Here is a 23,778-nt window from a genome sequence, read left to right as displayed (position 1 = left end):
CACATTTGCCAATAGTTGGGTGGACCATAGCGACAAACCGTAAAAATGTCTTTCATCAAAGCCCGTTAATCTTCTTGTACGTGGCAAATAAACCACGTCGAAACGATCCTAACTGAAATGAGAAACTATTTTTTGACGTTATTTCTTCGATGCATTTACCCCGTAACCGGCAGAGACTTTTCCAGCTGCCTCCACTGCTGTAACGCTCTATTAAATCCAAAGGGAACAAAATTTCACACGTTAGACTTTTTTTCGTTTCACGCTCCATTTTATAATCCGCAACCCACTGTGTTGCCAGTTAATGCGGGTGGCCGTTATGTGATTTTACTTCAATGGTTACAAAATCAAGTCGAAACTACGTGTTGCGTAGCCGATTCGCTTTTGATTTGTGATAGAGACGAACCACGAAGCGAATGCTTTGAATGGACTCCAATTACTCCACCTCACGGAGACAGAATTCTCATCCAACGTGAAACATCCTTCGTTACGACGAAATCACAAGACAGCTATGTCTGCAGTTTGGTGGCCTACTGGAATGAGTCTATCTGCGTATACTTAAGGTCTGGGTTCGATTCACACTTCAGGCAAACACTTTTAGTAACCATGAACAGACCCCTGCACCTTTGGTAACGCCAACTGAATAGCTTACAGTGGCACCGTGGTTCCAAATCCACATTAACGTTGTATGTTCCTTCGGTTGGAAGAGACAAGAGAGTACGTGTAGGGGGGGCCAAGACAGGGTCATAAGTTGCGGCAAGGAGAAACTCTGTCAACAGTGAGCGCTCTTACGACAGGAATTTTATTTTATTAATGAACCAATCGTCATGTAAGGTCACAGGACACTTATTTCTTATTGCATTTGAACTTAGATGCTGAAATATTTGGTGCTGGACTGCAATTGGAAATCCTCACTTTCCTGAGATTTGCCTCGTTCAGGACGATATACAGGGCTATTACAAATGATTGAAGCGATTTCATGAATTCACTGTAGCTCCATTCATTGACATATGGTCACGACACACTACAGATACGTAGAAGAACTCATATTCAGGTTTCTGCCGTCAGAGCGCTCGAGAGCGCAGTGAGACAAAATGGCGACAGGAGCCGAGAAAGCGTATGTCGTGCTTGAAATGCACTCACATCAGTCAGTCATAACAGTGCAACGACACTTCAGGACGAAGTTCAACAAAGATCCACCAACTGCTAACTCCATTCGGCGATGGTATGCGCAGTTTAAAGTTTCTGGATGCCTCTGTAAGGGGAAATCAACGGGTCGGCCTGCAGCGAGCGAAGAAACGGTTGAACGCGTGCGGGCAAGTTTCACGCGTAGCCCGCGGAAAATTGGCTCATGCCACAACTGGAGACTGACAGCGCCGACTTCATCTTTCAACAGGATGGTACTCCACCGCACTTCCATCATAATTTTCGGCATTTCTTAAACAGGAGATTGGAAAACCGATGGATCGGTCGTGGTGGAGATCATGATCAGCAATTCATGTCATAGCCTCCACGCTCTCCCGAGTTAACCCCATGCGATTTCTTTCTGTGGGGTTATGTGAAAGATTCAGTGTTTAAACCTCCTCTACCAAGAAACGTGCCAGAACTGCGAGCTCGCATCAACGATGCTTTCGAACTCATTGACGGGGACATGCTGCACCGAGTGTGGGAGGAACTTGATTATCGACTAGATGTCTGCCGAATCACTAAAGGGGCACATATCGAACATTTGTGAATGCCTAAAAAAACTTTTTGAGTTTTTGTACGTGTGTGCAAAGCATTTTGAAAATATCTCAAATAATAAAGTTATTGTAGAGCTGTGAAATCGCTTCAATCATTTGTAATAACCCTGTAATTCCATTGTTTCGTTGTTTCCCCAAGATTCCATATTCCTCAAGCTCTCCACAAAAACCGCAAGTCTGGGTTCGAATCGTGGTTCGGTACAAAACCTTTCATCATTGAAGTTGTAGCTTGAGCACACTAAGCGACAGTTGAAAATGATCATATTTTTAACGTCTCTCTGTGTGTTGTCAACTACAACGATTGGTACCGTTGTCAATTCCCAATCAGAAACGGAACTTTTCATGACATTTCCGGTTCAAACATGCCTCTCATAGCTACTGGCGAAAAAGAATTCAATAGTTAATGTCTCTTCGTGTGTAGTCGTCAACGATAGTATGTGGATGGTTCAAAATGTGTGTGAATTCATAAGGGACCAAACTGCTGAGGTCATCGGTCCCTAGATGTACACATTACCTAAACTAACTTAAGCTAACTTACGCTAAGGACAACACATACACCCATGCCATGCCCTCCGGCAGGAGGGGACGCGCGATTACTGACATGGCGCCACTAACCGCGCGGCCGCTCAACGCGGCGTGCGTATTTCGATTCGCAGTAAGCACAGAACGTTTCATCGTCACATTATTTCCAGTTCAGAGATACGTGCATATCACTGATGATGAAATAATTCGGTGTTTAATGTTTACTCGTGGCTAGAAAAACGACAGGGATAGATGCTGGGTTCGAATTCAGGTAACGAAAAAATTTTTCGTCTCGTCGTTTCGGTCTGTCATCTCTCTACCGTGAAAAATTTGATATTTAACATTTAATAGTGCTTGGTTAACGATCCGATTAGATGCTGGGTTCGAATCCTCGTCGAACACAAATATATGTTACGTCATTTCAAGTTTAAACATGCGCAGGCTTTGTTACTTGTGACAGAAACCATATTTAATGTCTTTCGAAAAAAAAAATTCTTCATATACACTCCTGGAAATTGAAATAAGAACACCAAGAATTCATTGTCCCAGGAAGGGGAAATTTTATTGACACATTCCTGGGGTCAGATACATCACATGATCACACTGACAGAACCACAGGCACATAGACACAGGCAACAGAGCATGCACAATGTCGGCACTAGTACAGTGTATATCCACCTTTGGCAGCAATGCAGGCTGCTATTCTCCCATGGAGACGATCGTAGAGATGCTGGATGTAGTCCTGTGGAATGGCTTGCCATGCCGTTTCCACCTGGCGCCTCAGTTGGACCAGCGATCGTGCTGGACGTGCAGACCGCGTGAGACGACGCTTCATCCAGTCCCAAACATGCTCAATGGGGGACAGATCCGGAGATCTTGCTGGCCAGGGTAGTTGACTTACACCTTCTAGAGCACGTTGGGTGGCACGGGATACATGCGGACGTGCATTGTCCTGTTGGAACAGCAAGTTCCCTTGCCGGTCTAGGAATGGTAGAACGATGGGTTCGATGACGGTTTGGATGTACCGTGCACTATTCAGTGTCCCCTCGACGATCACCAGTGGTGTACGGCCAGTGTAGGAGATCGCTCCCCACACCATGATGCCGGGTGTTGGCCCTGTGTGCCTCGGTCGTATGCAGTCCTGATTGTGGCGCTCACCTGCACGGCGCCAAACACGCATACGACCATCATTGGCACCAAGGCAGAAGCGACCCTCATCGCTGAAGACGACACGTCTCCATTCGTCCCTCCATTCACGCCTGTCGCGACACCACTGGAGGCGAGCTGCACGATGTTGGGGCGTGAGCGGAAGACGGCCTATCGGTGTGCGGGACCGTAGCCCAGCTTCATGGAGACGGTTGCGAATGGTCCTCGCCGATACCCCAGGAGCAACAGTGCCCCTAATTTGCTGGGAAGTGGCGGTGCGGTCCCCTACGGCACTGCGTAGGATCCTACGGTCTTGGCGTGCATCCGTGTGTCGCTGCGGTCCGGTCCCAGATCGACGGGCACGTGCACCTTCCGCCGACCACTGGCGACAACATCGATGTACTGTGGAGACCTCACGCCCCACGTGTTGAGCAATTCGGCGGTACGTCCACCCGGCCTCCCGCGTGCCCACTATACGCCCTCGCTCAAAGTCCGTCAACCGCACATACGGTTCACGTCCACGCTGTCGCGGCATGCTACCAGTGTTAAAGACTGCGATGGAGCTCCGTATGCCACGGCAAACTGGCTGACACTGACGGCGGCGGTGCACAAATGCTGCGCAGCTAGCGCCATTCGACGGCCAACACCGCGGTTCCTGGTGTGTCCGCTGTGCCGTGCATGTGATCATTGCTTGTACAGCCCTCTCGCAGTGTCCGGAGCAAGTATGGTGGGTCTGACACACCGGTGTCAATGTGTTCTTTTGTCCATTTCCAGGAGTGTAGTTTCAGAGCGAAGCTTGCTTTTTGAAATGTCATTTGTTGTAATAAATTTGAGTTTAGAAGCTTTAAAGACTGTGCCTTCTCTAATAATCATTTTCGTGATATTTTCATCATCGTGGTTCAGTTTGCAACTGGACTGATAGCCATAGAGAACAGTGTTCTCCACTGCTCTCTTGTAGTAATCGTTTTGTGTAGTCAAACGGATGTATCGAAATACATTACAGTGCATGTAAGATAGTTATGTTATGTGGGCTGCATACAAATCAGGCGGAAGGCAATTCAAATCGTTCGGATACGTTTGAGCATGATAGTGTTTCGCATTACATCTGAGGTATGATCAGTATTAAAGAATTGTATCCACACAGTTTGTAGAATGTCAATGACCTGTCGCTTTGTTAATTCCTACAGATATTTTAACACTGTCATTCAATGAATGAGGAAGCTTACCTAGGTGAAAAAGTAATTTTGTGTTAACGTTGGCTTATTATATGTAGTATTTCTGGCAGTAAATGTGTTAACCGGTATGTGTTGCTTGCTAGAGAGATATGAAACTGATCACAAACTGTGGCTATTGACTTTCTTCAAATTCATTTAACCCAAAATGTCCTTCGCTTGTTTGTTAATTATGGACCGACGAAACAGTAAACGTGTCGAATTAAGTGGGGGGGGGGGGGGGGAGAAGAACTGACAGGAATCAAAGAATACAAACAGTTATAAGGTACGGTGCCCTAACATCGTCCCAAGCGCAAGTTAAGTCTCGTCGACATAAAAAGGGGAATATCGGCACGAAAGTGAGTTCAAACATGGTACAATGATTGATTTATCGTATCATGAAATTGTGACTCGCACAGGACACGTTGCTACGTCAGTGACGCTTGTGTGGATCCAGTGGATATAAGAAGTCGTACACAGAAATGAGCGGATACTGCATCATACAATGTGACCACAGAGCGGGATGACCGCCATCTTGACCGCACTTCCGTAATTACGTAAATGTTTCGATCATGATGCTGGGCTGAGCTAGGATCGCTACAACCGATGTGGATATGTTTGCCTCGAGGGCTAGAGGTGGGGACTGGGACATGCATGCCAGTGACTAAGCTTCCATCGGACAGAAACCGCCAACGCCTCACAGAACAGTGGGCTCATGAACGCCATCACCGGTGTCGTGCGTGGCAAAGTAAGTTGTTTTTGGATGAGTCCTGCTTCAGCTTGTCCTACAGTTATAGACTTTATCCTGGTAAATGCAGTCAAGACGGCATTATTGCACAAGGACAAACGCAAGAGTGATGGCTTAGGGTGCCACTGCCTATAGCATGTGATCTGGCTGCTATGTACTGAGGGCAATATGAACAGCAACCGGTAGATTAGCACTGACCCTCCTGCAGGCAGCTCCACAAGGCATATTTCAGCAGGATAACACTCGGTCACATATGGCGAGTATGTGCAAGCCTTCTTCGAAGGATGTTGGGCACTCCAGCTTCTCTGAGCTGCGCGTCGCCTGACATGTCACGCTTCGAAAATGTCTGGGATATCGTTCTGGCCCTTCTGCAACCACTGTCGTTGCTTTGTGGATGCGCCTGCTAACAGCTTGTCACTCTGTTTCCCAGCAGCATATCTAGGCCCTCTTTGATTCCATGCCATGACGCCTAGATGCTCTGACTGCAGCAGATGAAGGCTTCACACCATACAGAATTCTCACTCTCAGGGTGCATGTACGGTTCTGTAATTCTAATCATTTGTGTACTGTCATGTCTCTAATCTATGGATGAAATTTCATTGTAATCACATGCCTTCTTCTTGTTGGAATTTTTACAAACAGTAGTGTAGTTTCTACAGACAGTTTAAATTTATTGGTGTGGTCCCGCATTTCTTCTTCACTAGCGTGTACAGGATGTCCCAGGAGGCTCGGTCGATATTCAGAGGTATGAGAGGAACGATCATTCGAAGCAGAAAACATGAGCTCTAAAATGCATGGCTTAAAAGTTATGATACTGTGAAACACATCTCCTGTACTGAAAAACTTTTTTTTATTGTTTTGGTTTGTACTACCTCCTGTCAAAATATGGAAAGCAAAGATCTTGCAGTAGAAGAAATTTGTTTCGCAGTATCGAAGATGAAAAAGTGCTCATAGCTCTTAAGGTGTGCATTTTAGCGCCCATGTTTACTAGACATTTTGCTTCGAACGATCCTTCCTGTCATATTCCTGAATACTGACCATTCTTCCTGGGACACCCTGTATGTCTGTAATACGACAGGGTGAAAGAAATTTCTGTGTATATTACTGTACATTCGTTGAAGACGTTAATTCTGATAAGGAAAAGCTTTTTTTAATCAATGTGGAACTTTTAAACGAGATGTCAGGCGAGAAAATTTACTCAACAGTGAGAGTGAACTAGGGTGGTTGACGGCAAGAAAATGAAATAGCTTATGCGCGGCTACTTTACATTAAGTAGGATGGAGGCGCAGCAGCCCCTCGCAGAACGTACCCGCACTTGCTGAGGTGGTGGCGTCAGCTTCCGCGGCCCGGCCTTGGGCGACGAGGTGGCGTAGTCGCGCGACCGCTTCGCGCGATCGAAGATGCGCGGGTAGGACCTGAAATCAAAGTCGAACAGCCGTTTGTGGCCGCCCGCTGTGGACGAGGCAGTGGAGACAGTGGAGGCGCGGTCCCGCAGCGGCCGCCGTATGCTGCTCGTCGGCTTCTTCTTCTTTTTCTTCTCCTCGTCCTCGGGCGTCTTGGCCGCGCCCGGCATCGTGAACTTGGGCCGCTGCGGCATGTGGAACTTGGGCCTGTCCGGGAGGTGGAACTTGGGCCTTTCCGGCATATTGAACTTGGGGCGTTCTGGCAGACTGAACTTGGGCCGATCCGGGAGGTGGAACCTGGGGCGGTCGGGCATGTTGAACTTGGGCCGTTCAGGCAGGTTGAACTTGGGTCGGTCCGGAAGGTTGAACTTGGGCCGTTCGGGCATGGAGAACTTGGGGCGCGACATGCCGCGGATCTTGGAGCGCAGGCGGCCCGCCTGCGAGCGCAGCCGCTGCTGCAGCCCCAGCTGCGCGGCCTCGGGCTCGGCCGTGATGCGCTTGCGCGCGCCGCGCTTGAGCGGCAGGTCCTCCAGGCCCGACGAGTCCAGCTGGCTGGTGTTGATGTCGCAGTCGGTGCGCGACTCGGTCGTCGTGGTGGGCGTCGGCGTGGCCATGTAGCGGCGCTCCGCCTCGGCGTCGGCAGCAGCGGCGTCGGCGGCGGCGGCGGCGGGCTGGCCGTTGGCCGAGTCGCCGAGCTGCGGGCCCGCCATGGCCACGTCCTCCTCGGTGCCGTCGTCGGGCACGGCGAGGCTGTCCTCGAGCGCGGCGCCCAGGAAGCGGCGCTCGCGGCTGTCGGCGCTGGCCGTGCGCGGTCCCAGCTCGGCCACGTCCTTGAGCATCTCCTCGTCGGCCAGGTCGTCGGCCATGTCCACGTCCGACATCTCCGCCGCCACCGCCGACTTCGCCTCTTTGTCCGTCATTTTGGTGACTTCTGGCGGCGGAGAGATCGGCTCGTACAGGTGCTCACTGTAACGTAGAAGGGTGCGCTGCTATTACTCCAATTCCTGCGATGCACTCTTAGTGTAATATCAAAGAAAAGAAGAAGGAACAGTCCAATGTTAATTATACAGGGAAGTCAAATGAAAAAGAAAAAGATGAACAAAAATTAAGTAAACTCTCTTCGGGGTTCCAAAAATATGGAAATCGCGAGGGAGAGATGGGGACTGTATGGAAGATGTGTAAGAGCTTCACGGCAAAACTTTTCCATTGTAGTCGAAACATCCTTGGCAGCCTTTGAGCCTGTGGTTTTTTTCGAGTATACCTCAGAAGATTCGCTGTGGTGCCCTTATGTTATGTTAACCAAGGACCTAGAAACAACGGAGAGGCTCCGTCCCCGCCGCAGCCGCAGTGGTCCGCAATCCCCCGATGACTACCGCAGTCCACTTCACCCCTCCGCCGCCCCACACCGAACCCAGGGTTACTGTGCGGTTCGGCCCCCGGTGGGCCCACAGGGGACGCCTCACACCAGACGAGTGTAACCCCTACGTTTGCGTGGTAGAGTAATGGTGGTGTACGCGTATGTGGAGAACTTATTTGCGCACCAATCGCCGACATAGTGTAGCTCAGGCGGAATAAGGGGAACCAGCCCTCATTTTCCGAGGCAGATGGAAAACCGCCTAAAAACCATCCACAGACTGGCTGGCTAGCCGGACCTCGACACAAATCCGTCTGGCGGATTCGTGCCGGGGACTGGCGCTCCTTCCCTTCCGGAAAGCCGTGTGTTAGACCTCACGGCCAACCGGGCGGGTTTGTTGTGCCCTTACACATCCTCCATATGTTTCCAATCTCTCCCCATACGATTTCCATGTATTTGGAGAAGTGAAGAAAGATATTCGTGGCCGTCAACTTGCTTCCGGCGGAGAGATGCATGCTTGGGTACAATCATGGTTCCGTTGACAACCGCAAACGTTATTCCATGAAGACAATAACCGTCTTTTCTCGCAGTGGGATAAATGCATTAACATTTATGGTGATTACTTTTGAAATAATAAATAGTTTCCAGAACGAAATTTTCGCTCTGCAGCGGCGTGTATGTTGATATAAAACTTATTAGCAGATGCCGGACCGAGAACCGAACTCGGGACCTTTGTCTTTCGCGGGCAAGCGTTCTACCATCCGAGTTACGCAAGTACGACCCCTCGTCACTGCTTTACTTCCCGCAGTACGGCTTCAGTAAACAATTTACTTACTTTTTGTCCATCTGTCTCGTTTTCATTTGACTGCCGCTTGTACTTTCATGATACTTTTATACAATCCATAGTCTGTATGTAGCACTGGACTCATCGACTTCATTTTTAATAACTGAAATTTCACTAACGGCCTCATAGGATTTATTTTAATTTTTTTTTTTTTTTTGCCTGGCTGATATCGGGCCAAATTATCATCTGCAGCCACCCTGTAAGTATATAACACAATGACAAAAAAAAAAAAAAATGGTTCAAATGGCTCTGAGCACTATGGGACTTAACTGCGGTGGTCATCAATCCCCTAGAACTTAGAACTACTTAAACCTAACTAACCTAAGGACATCACACACATCCATGCCCGAGGCAGGATTCCAACCTGCGACCGTAGCGGTCGCGTGGTTCCAGACTGTAGCGCCTAAGACCGCTCGGCCACCCCGGCCGGCTAACACAATGACACTTCCAGTGTGCACTGAAGATGGCAATGTCGGCAGAGACTGGTCATGCACAAAAAAAAAATTAAAAATAATTCCTATGCAACTGATGTCGACATTTTACTCATCAAAAATAAGCTCCTTTGAGGGTGTTGATTTTGGTGAAATGAAATGTCATTCTTCTTCATTTTGGCCTAGACATATTTCAGTGTATTGCGCAACCATCAGTTAGCTTCTTTTGTTTACTATCAAAGATAAGTTTTATGGAAAAAAAGACTATGAAGTTCACTGAATATTTTTGCACGAAAACAAGTACATTCTCTCTGCATTTTCTCATTATATGCCTGTTGTCTCAGGTAGGACAACTGTAATTTAATACAACATTTGTTATTAAAGGCGACGTCGTCATATACCTATATTCAAAACCTCCAAATAATGACATTGCCGTCAACGTCATGAAACACGGTTGGAGAAGCAAGTGGAAGAAAATCGGTAAAACCCTCCCACAAAGTTTCACCTTTCTTTGATTCTCAAATGATTTAGGGGAATGCCTGATATTCTAAATCTGGACAGTTTCGACGCAACTACTTTTGAATAAAAGTGGAGTGCACTGATACCGTATTATCTTACTTGATGTGGGATGCAAGTTGAATTAAGTACGTGTTGTGGGAAATGAATTAGAGTGAGGGAGGGCGGGTCTTGTAGGAATAGGTGTGTGATATCTCATTGAAATTATGCACTTGAGGGTTTGCGAGGGAAAGCTCATCCACACTGCCCCAGAACTGAAGTATCTCTATATTATCTAACTCCAACCTTGAACTGTTACCCTTTTCAATTCACTGTAACCCTCTACAGACGAGACTTCGTACTTAGGCCGCTCAGTCAATCACAGAGGTAATACACTGTCAAATCACAGCATTAAGACCACCTCCGAGATTCAACATTCACAGCACATATCTACAGTACTATAGTGAAGATGTGTCGTGAGTGAACTAACGTCGCCCATGCAAATAACCGTGCTGACAACTGTGGCGATACTGAAACCATTGATGCCCGAAGTGCATGGAAGCCAGGTTAACGCTACAGTGAAGCCTCTCATCTTCATGATAAATGAGAAACCAAATAAACTCGAATTTACCTCAATTCTTCTTCAAGCTCTGGCGCTCACTGGGCTCTGTCGCAGATGGATAATGTCTACGCCCTTGCTAAGGGCTGTCATCCACGAGAAACACTAGATTTTGTTGCCTTTACTGAAACTAGACTAGAGACACAGTTTCGGCTATGGTAGAACGGATGGAAGTGGCATGTCTAGTGTCAAATGGCGCAGAAGAAACATTCTGCAACCGGATAATAAGGCGGCGAAGGAATCGTTTGGTGTGGGTAATATCTTCCTGGTACACTTTATTAATAGCAATCCAAGTGGAAGACACTATGCCGAGAAGTAATCACGAATCTGTGATCGATTATTTTCCCCCGAGAGAAAGTAACAGTTAAGGTAGATAATCTGATTTGTTACGTTAATAGAAGTGTCTGCAAACCGTGGAAAGTGCACAATTACGAATTTAAAGTATTTCCTCGACCACCAAACCTCTGATATCTAAACGCTATGAATGTATGTGTGACTACCAAGAAATTAGGGTTCTCTGTGTGAATCCGCCGCCACGTATCCCTCAACACCTGTGGGAGGCACCGTAGATGAGAATGGCTCCAAATATACGCGAAGAACTATCAGCATCAAGTACTCGTCTATATTTAGATCAGAGTAACCAAGTAATTGAGAGTTGTGCATGGTATGGGGCGATGTCGTTGATTCGCTGTTACCCGTTAGCGCAATACTCGTATAGCTGAGTGGTTCAGTAAATGAGAACTTCTGCGCGTTATCCGTTAACTTGCAGCTTTGAATTCACTTTGTAGGATCCTAATGTATATTAATATTATACAGGGCGTTTCAAAAACTATATACATATTAAAAATTACTATGTTATCAACACTATGGTTCGCTACGTCACGGTTAGGTTATTGGAGAAATGTATACTTTGTCTAGTTTATATTCATCACCGCTAGACATGGGATGTCTTCTGTTTGCTTGGTTAGTGTTACATGTTTCAAAATGACTACCCCGCAGCAGAAATCATTTTGTGTTCCTGAGTGTGTGAAGTGTGATTCCAGTCAAAGACGTTTCGGGTCGAGGTACCAAACTGATCCTCAATATGTATGGAAAATTCGCCGATAGTATCGGCAGCTTGTAGATATGGGGTGTATACGTAAAGGAAAGAGTTCTCGTGTTTCCGACGAAGATATTCTCATGAATTCAAACCGTTTTGCAAGGTGGTCCTAGAAATTCAACTCGTCGCGTCAGTCGGGAGCTACAACTGCCTACAATACCAACTGCGCGTATTTTGAGACCCCGGTTGGCTATCAAGCTGTGCAAGTTACACCTGTTACAGGCACTACGTCATGACGACAAACGGAAGCGTGTGGCATTTTCTGATGAGCTTCAGAATGCTACTGACAATGATTACACTTTCGCACAACACATAGTGTTCAGTGGTGAAACGCCTTTCCATATTAGTGGGAATGTAAACAAACACAGTGTTCGAATTTGGGGCCTAGAGAACCCACATGCACACGCTGGAAATGTATGAGATTCACCCAAAGTCAATGTGTTTTGTGCGATATCCCACTCATCTGTTTACAGCCCAATATTCTTTGATGGAAACATGATTAACGGTCAGCAGTATCTTGTTATGTTACAAAGTTGGTTGTTTCCGAGGCTGAACGATGGCAACTTCACTTTTGAACAAGACAGGGCACTGTAGCCGCCAAATTTGTGAACATGTGAATGAAATTCTATCGAAACATTGGATCGGTCGTCAAATATCTGGGGACTTGGCACTTCTTAGCTGACCTCCATGGTCACTGGATTTGACGCACTGTGACTTCTTCCTGTAGGGTTTCATTACGGACAACGTTTATGCACCAATACTACCGCAGAACCTACAAGAGTTAGGGAATGGCAATTGAATCTCAATGTAGACAAGTGTAATGTGCTGCGAATACATAGAAAGAAAGATCCCTTATCATTTAGCTACAAAATAGCAAGTAGATTCGTAAATATGTGTCCCAAGTTGTAAGTCTTACTGTTTAATAACATATGCTTTCGATATACGTATATTCTTTTTGAAACACCCTATGTATTGAAATTATATGTATTACTTTTATATTGTACATTAATGACCTTGCAGACAATGTTAATAGTAAGCTCAGACTTTTCGTAGATGATGCAATTATCTGTACTGAAGTATCATCTGAGTAAAGCAGTACATATGAGTAAAGCAGCACATATGTTCAGTCAGATCTTCAGAAGGCTGGAAACTTGCTTTTAGTGTTAAAATAAGTAAAATTTGTACTTCACAGAACGAAACAACATAGTATCCTGTGACTATGACTACATCATCAAAGATCTGCAACAGGGATCGCTCAACTCATACAAAAACCTGGGTGTAAAAATCTGTAGTGATATGAAATGAAACAATCATGTGGGTTCATTCGTAGGCAAAGCAGGTGGCAGACTTCAGTTCATTGATGGGATACTAAAGAAATGCAATCAGTGTCCAAAGCAGATTGCTTGCAAGACACTCGTTCGACCCATCTCTACACATAAAATGCAATGTCCCGACTGACTCACTCCCTTACTCGTCACCGCCCAGCCCAAACTACGAAGGATAGAAACTTGAAACTTGCAGAGCGTATTGATCTTACACTGTAAGCATCGTTTAAGACGGGATTTGTCGAAAGTCCACCCCTAAGGAGTGAAATACAGGATGATTTTTTTTAAAAAAATGACAGAATTAATGTAATTTGGAAGGTAGATTTACGAAAATTGGTATGTGTTTTCTCGGTCAGAAATAAAGATACATGGGTTTCGGGATTTTTGAAAGTCTAACCCCTATATAGGTGAAATAGGGGATGAAAATTTTTGTTAAAATATTTCGTGATATTAAAACATTTTTAAAGTTAAATTTATGAAAATTTGTATTTGATTCCTAAATAAAAATTACTAGGAGATGAATGTTTCTGTGGAAATATCACCACAAGAACTCAAAAGGCCGGATTAACAAACATTTTCAACTATAGTTACCAGAACAGTCTTTTGGTCGGAAGTAAATTCGGACCATGCTTCTATGGGATTTAACTTCGAAGGTCATTAGTCCCCTAGAACTTAGAACTACTTAAGCCTAACTAACCTAAGGACATCACCCACATCCATGCCCGAGGCAGGATTCGAACCTGCGACCGTAGCGGTCGCGCGGTTCCAGACTGTAGGGCCTAGAACCGCTCGGCCACACTTGCTGGTCAGTTAGTGTGTGACAATCCAAGCAGCAGGTCGCGAGTGAACAATGGGATTTGCCAGTGCAGAAAAAGCCGACATGCTTGTGGTGTATGGAGAGTGTACACCGAAGCGCCAAAGAAACTGGTGTAGGCCTCTATGGGCTTAATTAGTTTGCCAAGTGTAGAAGGTGTTGCAATTTGTGAGTAAATAAAAATTCGATGAAAGGGAAACGAAAAAATCTGTGCAGACCACACAATCAACGCGAGCTAAGCAGCTGGCGCTAGGCTAGTCCTACAATATTGTTCAAATGTGTGACAGCAGTACCAGATAGAACTAACGGGGTATAGTGAAAAGGGCAGTACAAATGGTCACAGGTTTGTTTAATCCGCGAGACACTCACAGAGATGCTGTAGTAGCTGATCTTGCAGACACTTGAAGATAGACATAATAAACCATCCTGAGAAAGACTATTTACAGAGATTCAAGAACCAGCTGTAAGCGATGAATCTGGAAACAGACAACCCAGCAGAAAAAATTATACTAATTACAGTTGCCTTATCATTTCCCTGCACAACTTCACTATTAGCTTCACTCATTCTGCTGTGTAAAATAGACACGCCGCACAAAGAAACAAATGACAGAATGACAAATCACGAAAGTCGAGGCACAGGCGGCAGCTGAGGCAGCAGAGCGATATAGCAGGACGGAGGACGCGACCCAGCTGGCTGTCAGGCTGGTAGCTGCCACTGACCGGCGGCGGCGCCTGTGGCGGGCCTGCTCGCAGGCGGCGCACGCCAGGTAGACGCAGGTGAGGCCGCCGTGCCGCAGCGCCGACAGCACCGGCCGCGCCGCGTGCTCCGCCGGCCGCCGCATCGCCGCTCACTGGCTGGCTGGCTGCAGGCGCCACGCTCCACTCCACGCCACACCTGCTGCTCCAAGGCCGGTCGTCCCAAGCGCGCTCTCTGTTCGCAACTTTCTTTGCTCGCGGAAGTCTCTGCCCCTGTTTCATACTTACATGGGGAAGGAGACAGAGGAAGGGCTGTAGGAATTTTCTTGCCTCGTCGCAGAGCACAGATTTACACTACTGGCCATTAAAATTGTTACACCACGGAGATGACGTGCTACAGACGCGAAATGTAACCGACAGGAAGAAGATGCTGTAATATGCAAATGATTAGCTTTTCAGAGCATTCATACAAGGTTGGCGCTGGTGGCGTCACCTACAACGAGCTGACATGAGGAAAGTGTCCAACCGATTTCTCATACACAAACAGCAGTTGACCGGCGTTGCCCGGTGAAACGTTGTTGTGATGCCTCATGTATGGAGGAGAAATGCGTACCACCACGTTTCCGACTTCGATAAAGGTCAGATTGTAGCCTATCGCGATTGCAGTTTATCGTATCGCGACATTGCTGCTCGCGTTGGTCGAGATCCAATAACTGTTAGCAGAATATGGAATCGGTGGATTGAGGAGAGTAATAAGGAACGCGATGTTGGATCCCAACGGTCTCGTATCACTAGCAGTCGAGATGACAGGCATCTCATCCGCATGGCTGTAACGGATCGTGCAGCCACGTCTCGATCCCTGAGTCAACAGATGGGGACGTTTGCAAAACAACAACCATCTGCACGAACAGTTCGACGACGTTTGCAGCAGCATGGACTATCAGCTCGGATACCATGGCTGCGGTTACCCTTGACGCTGCATCACAGACAGGAGCACCTGCTATGGTGTACTCAACGACGAACTAGGGTGCACGAATGGCAAAAAATCATTTTTTCGGATGAATCCAGGTTCTGGTTACAACAACATGATGATCACAACCGTGTTTGGCGACGTCGTGGTGAACGCACATTGGAAGCGTGTATTTGTCATCGCCATACTGGCGTATCACCCGGCGTGATGGTATGGGGTGCCATTGGTTACACGTCTCGGCCACATCTTGTTGGCATTGACGGCACTTTGAACAGTGGACGTTACATTTCAGATGTATTACGACCCGTGGCTCTACCCTTCATTCGATCCCTGCGAAATCCTACATTTCAGCAGGATAATGCAGGACAGCATGTTGCAGGTCCTGTACGGGCCTTTCTGGATACAGAAAATGTTCGACTTCTGCCCTGGGCAGCATATTCTCCAGATCTCTCACCAATTGAAAGCGTGTAGTAAATGGTGGCCGAGCACCTGGCTCGTCACAATACGCCAGTCACTACTCTTGATGAACTGCGGTATCGTGTTGAAGCTGCATGGTCAGCTGTACCTGTACACGCCATCCAAGCTCTGTTTGACTCAATGCCAAGGCGCATCAAGGCTGTTACCATTCATACTTTTCCATCTCCAAATGCGGCTAACGTCATTAAAACCAATTACAAAATATTTATCGGTATCTCTAGCCGGTTGAAATATGACGTTTCTTGCGTATGGTTATAGTTCGTTATACACTACTGGCCATTAAAATTGCTCCGCCAAAAAGAAATGCAGATGATAAACGGGTATGCATTGGACAAATATATTATACTAGAACTGAAATGTAATTATATTTTCACGCAATTTGGGTGCATAGATCCTGAGAAATCAATACCCAGAACGACCACCTCAAAATGGTTCAAATGGCTCTGAGCACTATGGGACTTAACATCTGAGGTCATCAGTCCCCTAGAACTTAGAACTACTTAAACCTAACTAACCTAAGGACATCACCCACATCCTTGCCAGAGGCAGGACTCGAACCTGCGACCGTAGCAGCAGCGCGGTTCCAGACTAAAGCGCCTAGAACCCCTCGGCCACAGCGGTCGGCCCCATCGAAGCAGGAGTGTGTTTGATGTCCTGGAGGAGCACTTTGGGGACCGCACTCTGGCTCTGGGGTATCCAGAGGCCACTGGCGTGGGCTTCGATTGGCCGCCATATTGTCAAGATCTGAACACATTTGACTCCTTTTCGTGGGGCTATATTAAAGACAAGGTGTACAGCAATACCATTGCTGAGCTGAAAACAGCCATTTAGCAGGTCATCGAAGGCATCGATGTTCCGACACTTTTGCGGGTCATGCAGAATTTTGCTGTTCGTCTGCGCCACATCATCGCCAATGATGGCAGGTACATCGAAGATGTCATAACCTAAATCGGAATATCTGTGTTGACATTTACATATTGAACGCCTTAGTTTGTAACTCATTTACTTTTTTTCATATAGTTCAATAATTGTCACCCTATATATATAACTAACTTCGATTCTCGACGCCAACGGCATTACCGCCGTGGTAACATCGGTTCCCGTCATATCACAGAAGTAATTGCTGTTGGGCTTGGCTAGCACTTAGATGGGTGACCGTCCGGGTCTGCCGAGCGCTGTCGACAAGCGGGGTGCACTCAGCCCTTGTGAGGCCAAAAACTGACAACGGCCGGGAGAGCGGTGTGCTGATCCCATGTTCCTCCCTGAGCACCTGTCGGATGAGGATGACACAGCGGTCGCTCAGTACCGTTGGGCCTTTCGAGGGCTGTTCGTATGGAGTTTTCGATCCTCAGATCATCGTCATGTATCTCAAAGTTAACTACAAGAGCTAACATTGCGACACTAATATTGTGGTGTCAATTGTTAATCTTCGTCTACTACTACAATAGGTTACACACCGCTCAATCTCTTGAATCAGACCCAACTGGTAACACACGGCGAACAATACTCTAAGACTGGAATAACTAAAGTATTGTAAGCAATTTTCTTTGTTGAAGGACTGCATTGCTTCAGGATTCTACCAATAAACCGCAATCTAGAGTTCACCTTACCCGTTACTTGTGTAACATGTGGTGCATCATCTAAAAGACAGGAACTCGGCACTGAAAGGGGAATTAGAGAGGAAAATGTTAGAACAGGGTAAACAATTTATCGAGGACGGTAAGTGCTATATATATGCAGGAATTGAAAGATTACCATAATGTAGGAAGATTTTGAGGACGACATCAAACTAGTCGAATGACAGATGACTTTGAAAAGATGATTCCAGAATTCCTCCTTACTAAATAGCACAATAGATTTTTTTCCCGAAGCAATTTAAAAGAGGACTGAAAGTTTGCTTGTAAACAATATCTGCGGAAAAGAAATGTGAATATGTGCAACCGCAACTGACTTGCTGTTCGAGATGGTGACACCCATCGTAAGGCCGCAACCTGGCTCGCCTCTCACCTGCTAGGGCTAGGCCCGGCGACGGCGTGAAAGCCACGCGTGCGCGACGCGTGGGCAGTTGCAGGCACGAGTTCGCCCACGGCGCCGGCATCAGCATACAGACGACGTTCCTCTCTTCTTTTTAAACTAATTATGCACGAACGCCCGGTGTACAGGGACGGCAATGTGACACCGTCGTTGTTCACAGTGAGGTGTATTCATTTCACTTATCCTCTCGCTTGCCAAGAAATACGTGTCGCGTAACTCCTGTACGCCTGGCGCTCTAAGTAAGTGGCGGGATGTCAGAGACTGCTTAATTGCATGTCAGGTTTCCCTCATTACAGGCCAGCGGGACAGAGCAGATAGTGTAGCTGCACCTGCAGCTAGAAAAAGAGGAGCGCAGTATAAATATTTGTAGATTGGTTTCTGGTTATGTTTTCGACAAGACAATGACCAACTAATGACAAATGGTCTGTGAGTGTGACTGCAAGGAAGAAATTTATTGTCTATGAAACGCGTGCGTAATTTATTTTGTGAATTTCTTCTACGAGTATGAACAACATCATCGCCTGAACTGAGGGGCACAACAGATCTCTGAAAGAGAACAATAAAAGAATGTTAGATTTTAGCGTCTCGTCGATGCCAAAGTCACTAGAGGTGGAGTGCTAACTCACTTTGAGAGAGAGACAAAGGAACGATCAGCCGTGGCTATTCGAAGCAACCAGCCAGACATTAGCCAGAAGCGAATTAGTGAAAATACGGAAAACGTATGTTAGGATGGTCTAAGGGGAATTTGAATTGATTCCTTCGAACACGTCTCCATGCACAAATGATCCGCTCGGCAACTGCGGCAAATTCTCGGACATTATTACATGAAGAAGCTGCCTCTTTATCGCTACAGACGATTTCCAGCTGAAAGAACGAGTGAGGCATTTTGAGAACTTCATCTTCTTCCTTCCTTCCTTGGCTAATGTCTGCTCCCAGTTTACTCTGAGTTTGTCGCGCCATCTTTATTTTGGGAGGCCGATACATCTTTTACCAGGTAGTAATTTATGTCTTCAGTTATTTTCGTTAAGTTGGAGGGAATCCTATGAATGTAGGGCGAGTTTACCACAAATCAGCATATGGAAGATACAGAGACGGATATAAGATCTAGTCCTTACATCTGTAAGAACGTGAAGCACATAATCAAATTTTCTTTTCATTTGAGTACGGCATTTTTTCATTCTCGAGGAAGCGGTACCTTTCAGTGATGTAGATATTATAGCTACATACCCTGAAGAGCTAAACTAATTATGCCTACTTGCTTAATAACTTGGGTTCACATTTGGAGCGCAGTACAGTAGCGAATGGCCTCTAAGTGTCCTTTGTACGTTTACGGGGATATGTAGGACCAGATGTCTACGCATGGGACACGAAATTCTCCTGAATTACGAGCCGGTCGTTTGTAGGCACGAAGCCAGCACCAGATAACGTCTCAGTTGACTTTCACAAGGTTCAGATTAGGCGAATTTGGTGTCCAAGACGTCAACGTGAGTATGCTGTCATGCTTCTCAAAAGACTGTAGCAAGGTTCTGATCTTGTGAGGCGCACAGGTATCCTGCTGGAAGATGTCACCATCGTCAGAGAAGACATCAAGCACGAAGGATGCCGTGCGGGATAGACGCTCGGTCTGGAGCGCCTTGGACGGTTCGCGCGGCTCCCCCCGTCGGAGGTTCCAGTCCTCACTCGGGCATGGGTGTGTGTGTTATCCTTAACGTAAGTTAGTTTAAGTTACACTGAGTTATGTGTAAGCCTAGGGGCCGATGACCTCAGCAGTTTGGTCCCATAGGAACTTACCACCAACACCACGAAGGATGCAGGTGATCCGCAGTTGCCGCAGTGCTTTTGATTACTACCGCAGGTGCCACTGAATCCCAGGCGAATGACCCCCATACACTAATGTTGCCCCCCCCAGACGCCTGCATCAATGGCGTGGTTCTTGTTTGGAGCAGCAGGTAGCCTATATGGTGGTGCTTCCGAACACAGCCATTCACCTGTCATAACAAGTTATGTGATTCATCCGATCACGCGACTCTTCCATTGATCCACTGGCCAATCTCAAAGATTCCGTAGCCACTGCAGTCGTAAGTAATGATTTCGTTCTGTCAACATGGGAAACACGTATGTTTAACAGTATGCTCTGTAATATCCGTGCCTGCACCAGTACTGTTCTCTGTCGTCAAATCTGCCACTGATCGCCGCCTGTCCTGGTTTACAGAGCGGGCACCTCCACATCCTGGACCGTCCTTAATCGCTTTCCATAGACGCTCATGACAGTATCACCCGACAGTCGACCAGCATCACCGGCAGCTTGTTCCCAAGCACCGAGCCATAACAATCTGTGCCTTTCTCAAAGTCGTTTACGACACTGTATTTACCCATTTGCGCTCTGTGTCGTCACTAGAATAATTCCGTATTCGTCTCTGGTCCAATTATGTACTTTCTTTTCTGCCTCAAGTGCCTGCAAAGTCACAAGACGGCATTCAATCTCACGGTTCGCAGCAGTCATAATGATTTGGCTAACCAGTGGATACAGTATGGTCAAAAACAGTCAGAAAAGCTTGTAAGGGTAATGCACGGTAGGTTGTGGCGAGAAATAATTGTTAAGAAACAAATAAGATATCTTGCGCTGTTTCCGAGTTAAATAGCATTGAAGTTAGCCACCAAGGCACTTGTGCGCCCAAATTCAAGTGGTCCGCCAGATACAACTAGTGTCAGTTGTTCTCATGGCAACCGGCCAGAATGGCCGAGCGGTTCTAGGCGCTTTAGCCTGGAACCGCGCGACCGCTACGGTCGCAGGTTCGAATCCTGCCTCGGGCTTGGATGTGTGTGATGTCCTTAGGTTAGTTAGGTTTACATAGTTCTAAGTTCTAGGGGACTGATGACCTCAGATATTAAGTCCCATAGTGCTCAAAGTCATGTGAACCATGTGTGTTCTCATGGCGTGGACGATAGCGCACGAGCCCACTCAGCCTTTGGTTCGGGTTCGATCCTTAGTACCGTCAAGTGTCCAATTTTTGTACCGCTCTCTTGGTCGACTTTAGGGAACCAAACGAAGTACACGTTTGGCGATACCCGCTCTGGCGAGGCGCTTGAACTTACGTGCGTAACGGCCTGATTCGCTAACTTCAGTGCTGATTAACTAGGAAACGACGCAACGCATCGAAATTTCTTATTAACAAGTATTTCTTAGCACAACCTACCCTGCGACATCGTTACAAGCTTTATACACTCCTGGAAATTGAAATAAGAACACCGTGAATTCATTATCCCAGGAAGGGGAAACTTTATTGACACATTCCTGGGGTCAGATACATCATATGATCACACTGACAGAACCACAGGCACATAGACACAGGCAACAGAGCATGCACAATGTCGGCACTAGTACAGTGTATATCCACCTTTCGCAGCAATGCAGGCTGCTATTCTCCCATGGAGACGATCGTAGAGATGCTGGATGTAGTCCTGTGGAACGGCTTGCCATGCCATTTCAACCTGGCGCCTCAGTTGGACCAGCGTTCGTGCTGGACGTGCAGACCGCGTGAGACGACGCTTCATCCAGTCCCAAACATGCTCAATGGGGGACAGATCCGGAGATCTTGCTGGCCAGGGTAGTTGACTTACACCTTCTAGAGCACGTTGGGTGGCACGGGATACATGCGGACGTGCATTGTCCTGTTGGAACAGCAAGTTCCCTTGCCGGTCTAGGAATGGTAGAACGATGGGTTCGATGACGGTTTGGATGTACCGTGCACTATTCAGTGTCCCCTCGACGATCACCAGTGGTGTACGGCCAGTGTAGGAGATCGCTCCCCACACCATGATGCCGGGTGTTGGCCCTGTGTGCCTCGGTCGTATGCAGTCCTGATTGTGGCGCTCACCTGCACGGCGCCAAACACGCATACGACCATCATTGGCACCAAGGCAGAAGCGACTCTCATCGCTGAAGACGACACGTCTCCATTCGTCCCTCCATTCACGCCTGTCGCGACACCACTGGAGGCGGGCTGCACGATGTTGGGGCGTGAGCGGAAGACGGCCTAACGGTGTGCGGGACCGTAGCCCATCTTCATGGAGACGGTTGCGAATGGTCCTCGCCGATACCCCAGGAGCAACAGTGTCCCTAATTTGCTGGGAAGTGGCGGTGCGGTCCCCTACGGCACTGCGTAGGATCCTACGGTCTTGGCGTGCATCCGTGCGTCGCTGCGGTCCGGTCCCAGGTCGACGGGCACGTGCACTTTCCGCCGACCACTGGCGACAACATCGATGTACTGTGGAGACCTCACGCCCCACGTGTTGAGCAATTCGGCGGTACGTCCACCCGGCCTCCCGCATGCCCACTATACGCCCTCGCTCAAAGTCCGTCAACTGCACATACGGTTCACGTCCACGCTGTCGCGGCATGCTACCAGTGTTAAAGACTGCGATGGAGCTCCGTATGCCACGGCGAACTGGCTGACACTGACGGCGGCGGTGCACAAATGCTGCGCAGCTAGCGCCATTCGACGGCCAACACCGCGGTTCCTGGTGTGTCCGCTGTGCCGTGCGTGTGATCATTGCTTGTACAGCCCTCTCGCAGTGTCCGGAGCAAGTATGGTGGGTCTGACACACCGGTGTCAATGTGTTCTTTTTTCCATTTCCAGGAGTGTAGAATGTTTCTGACCACCCTGTATAATGCGCCAGTCACGGTGATATACGTGGCAGACGGGAATTTTTGTTCTAACAAGTGCCAGCGGAGGTTGTGGCTGCACTTTTTCCTTTTGTTACTTTTCGTGTTTCTTCTGGAACGAATGGCAGTCTATGTTTAAATCCCATAGTTAACGGTATACAAGTAAATGATGTTACGTTTTTGCGAAGATGCACGAAGGGCGTTCAATAACCAATGCAGCACATTTTTTTCTTGCTGAATTTCGGTTGAAAACATGTTGAATTTGCTGTGAGACATCGCGAAATATTCCCGCATCAGCCCCTATACCTTTATAAAATTCCGATACATGGCGGCGCTAAACGTACACATGGCGCCCGTAACGGGGGTGGGTTCCTAGCAGAGAGCTATCATTGAGTTTCTTTGGCGGAAAACCAGAGCATTGCAGATGTCCATAGGTGCCTCTGAATGTGTACTGAGACCTGGCAATGAACAAAAGCACGGTGAGTCGTTGGATGAAGCGACTGTCATCATCTCAACTAGGTCGCGCAAACCTGTCTCATCTCCCGCATGCCGGCCAACCGCATACAAGGTGCATTCAAGTTCTAAGGCCTCCGATTTTTTTTCTCCGGACTGGAAAGAGATAGAAACATGCGCATTGTTTTAAAATGAGGCCGCGTTCATTGTCAATACGTCCCAGAGATGGCAGCACCGTACGGCAGATGGAATTTTACCGCCAGCGGCGAGAATGAGAACTGTTTTAAATACTTAAAACGGCGACGTTTTCCTTACTTGAACAGCGTGCAATCATTCGTTTTCTGAATTTGCGTGGTGTGAAACCAATTGAAATTCATCGACAGTTGAAGGTGATGGAGTTATGGATGTGTCGAAAGTGCGTTCGTGGGTGCGACAGTTTAATGAAGGCAGAACATCGTGTGACAACAAACCGAAACAACCTCGGGCTCACACAAGCCGGTCTGACGACATGATCGAGAAAGTGGAGAGAATTGTTTTGGGGGATCGCCGAATGACTGTTGAACAGATCGCCTCCAGAGTTGGCATTTCTGTGGGTTCTGTGCATACAATCCTGCATGACGACCTGAAAATGCGAAAAGTGTCATCCAGGTGGGTGCCACGAATGCTGACGGACGACCACATGGCTGCCCGTGTGGCATGTTGCCAAGCAATGTTGACGCACGACGACAGCAT

At 47.4% G+C, this 23,778-nt stretch overlaps 1 protein-coding gene across 5 annotated transcripts in view; it reads right to left on the bottom strand.

Moving 5' to 3' along the window:
- Positions 1-23,778, bottom strand: part of LOC126188626 (titin-like) — a 471,513-nt gene that overhangs the window by 126,209 nt on the left and 321,526 nt on the right. For all 5 annotated transcript variants that reach the window (XM_049930244.1, XM_049930252.1, XM_049930236.1 and 2 more), the window contains one exon: positions 6,676-7,735. In XM_049930244.1, the coding sequence (XP_049786201.1) occupies positions 6,676-7,735 (1,060 nt within the window). The remainder of the gene's footprint in view (positions 1-6,675; positions 7,736-23,778) is intronic.

This window comes from Schistocerca cancellata, chromosome 1, assembly GCF_023864275.1.
Source record: "Schistocerca cancellata isolate TAMUIC-IGC-003103 chromosome 1, iqSchCanc2.1, whole genome shotgun sequence".
Taxonomy (NCBI): domain Eukaryota; kingdom Metazoa; phylum Arthropoda; class Insecta; order Orthoptera; family Acrididae; genus Schistocerca; species Schistocerca cancellata.
This window is presented reverse-complemented; position numbering and strand designations above follow the sequence as displayed.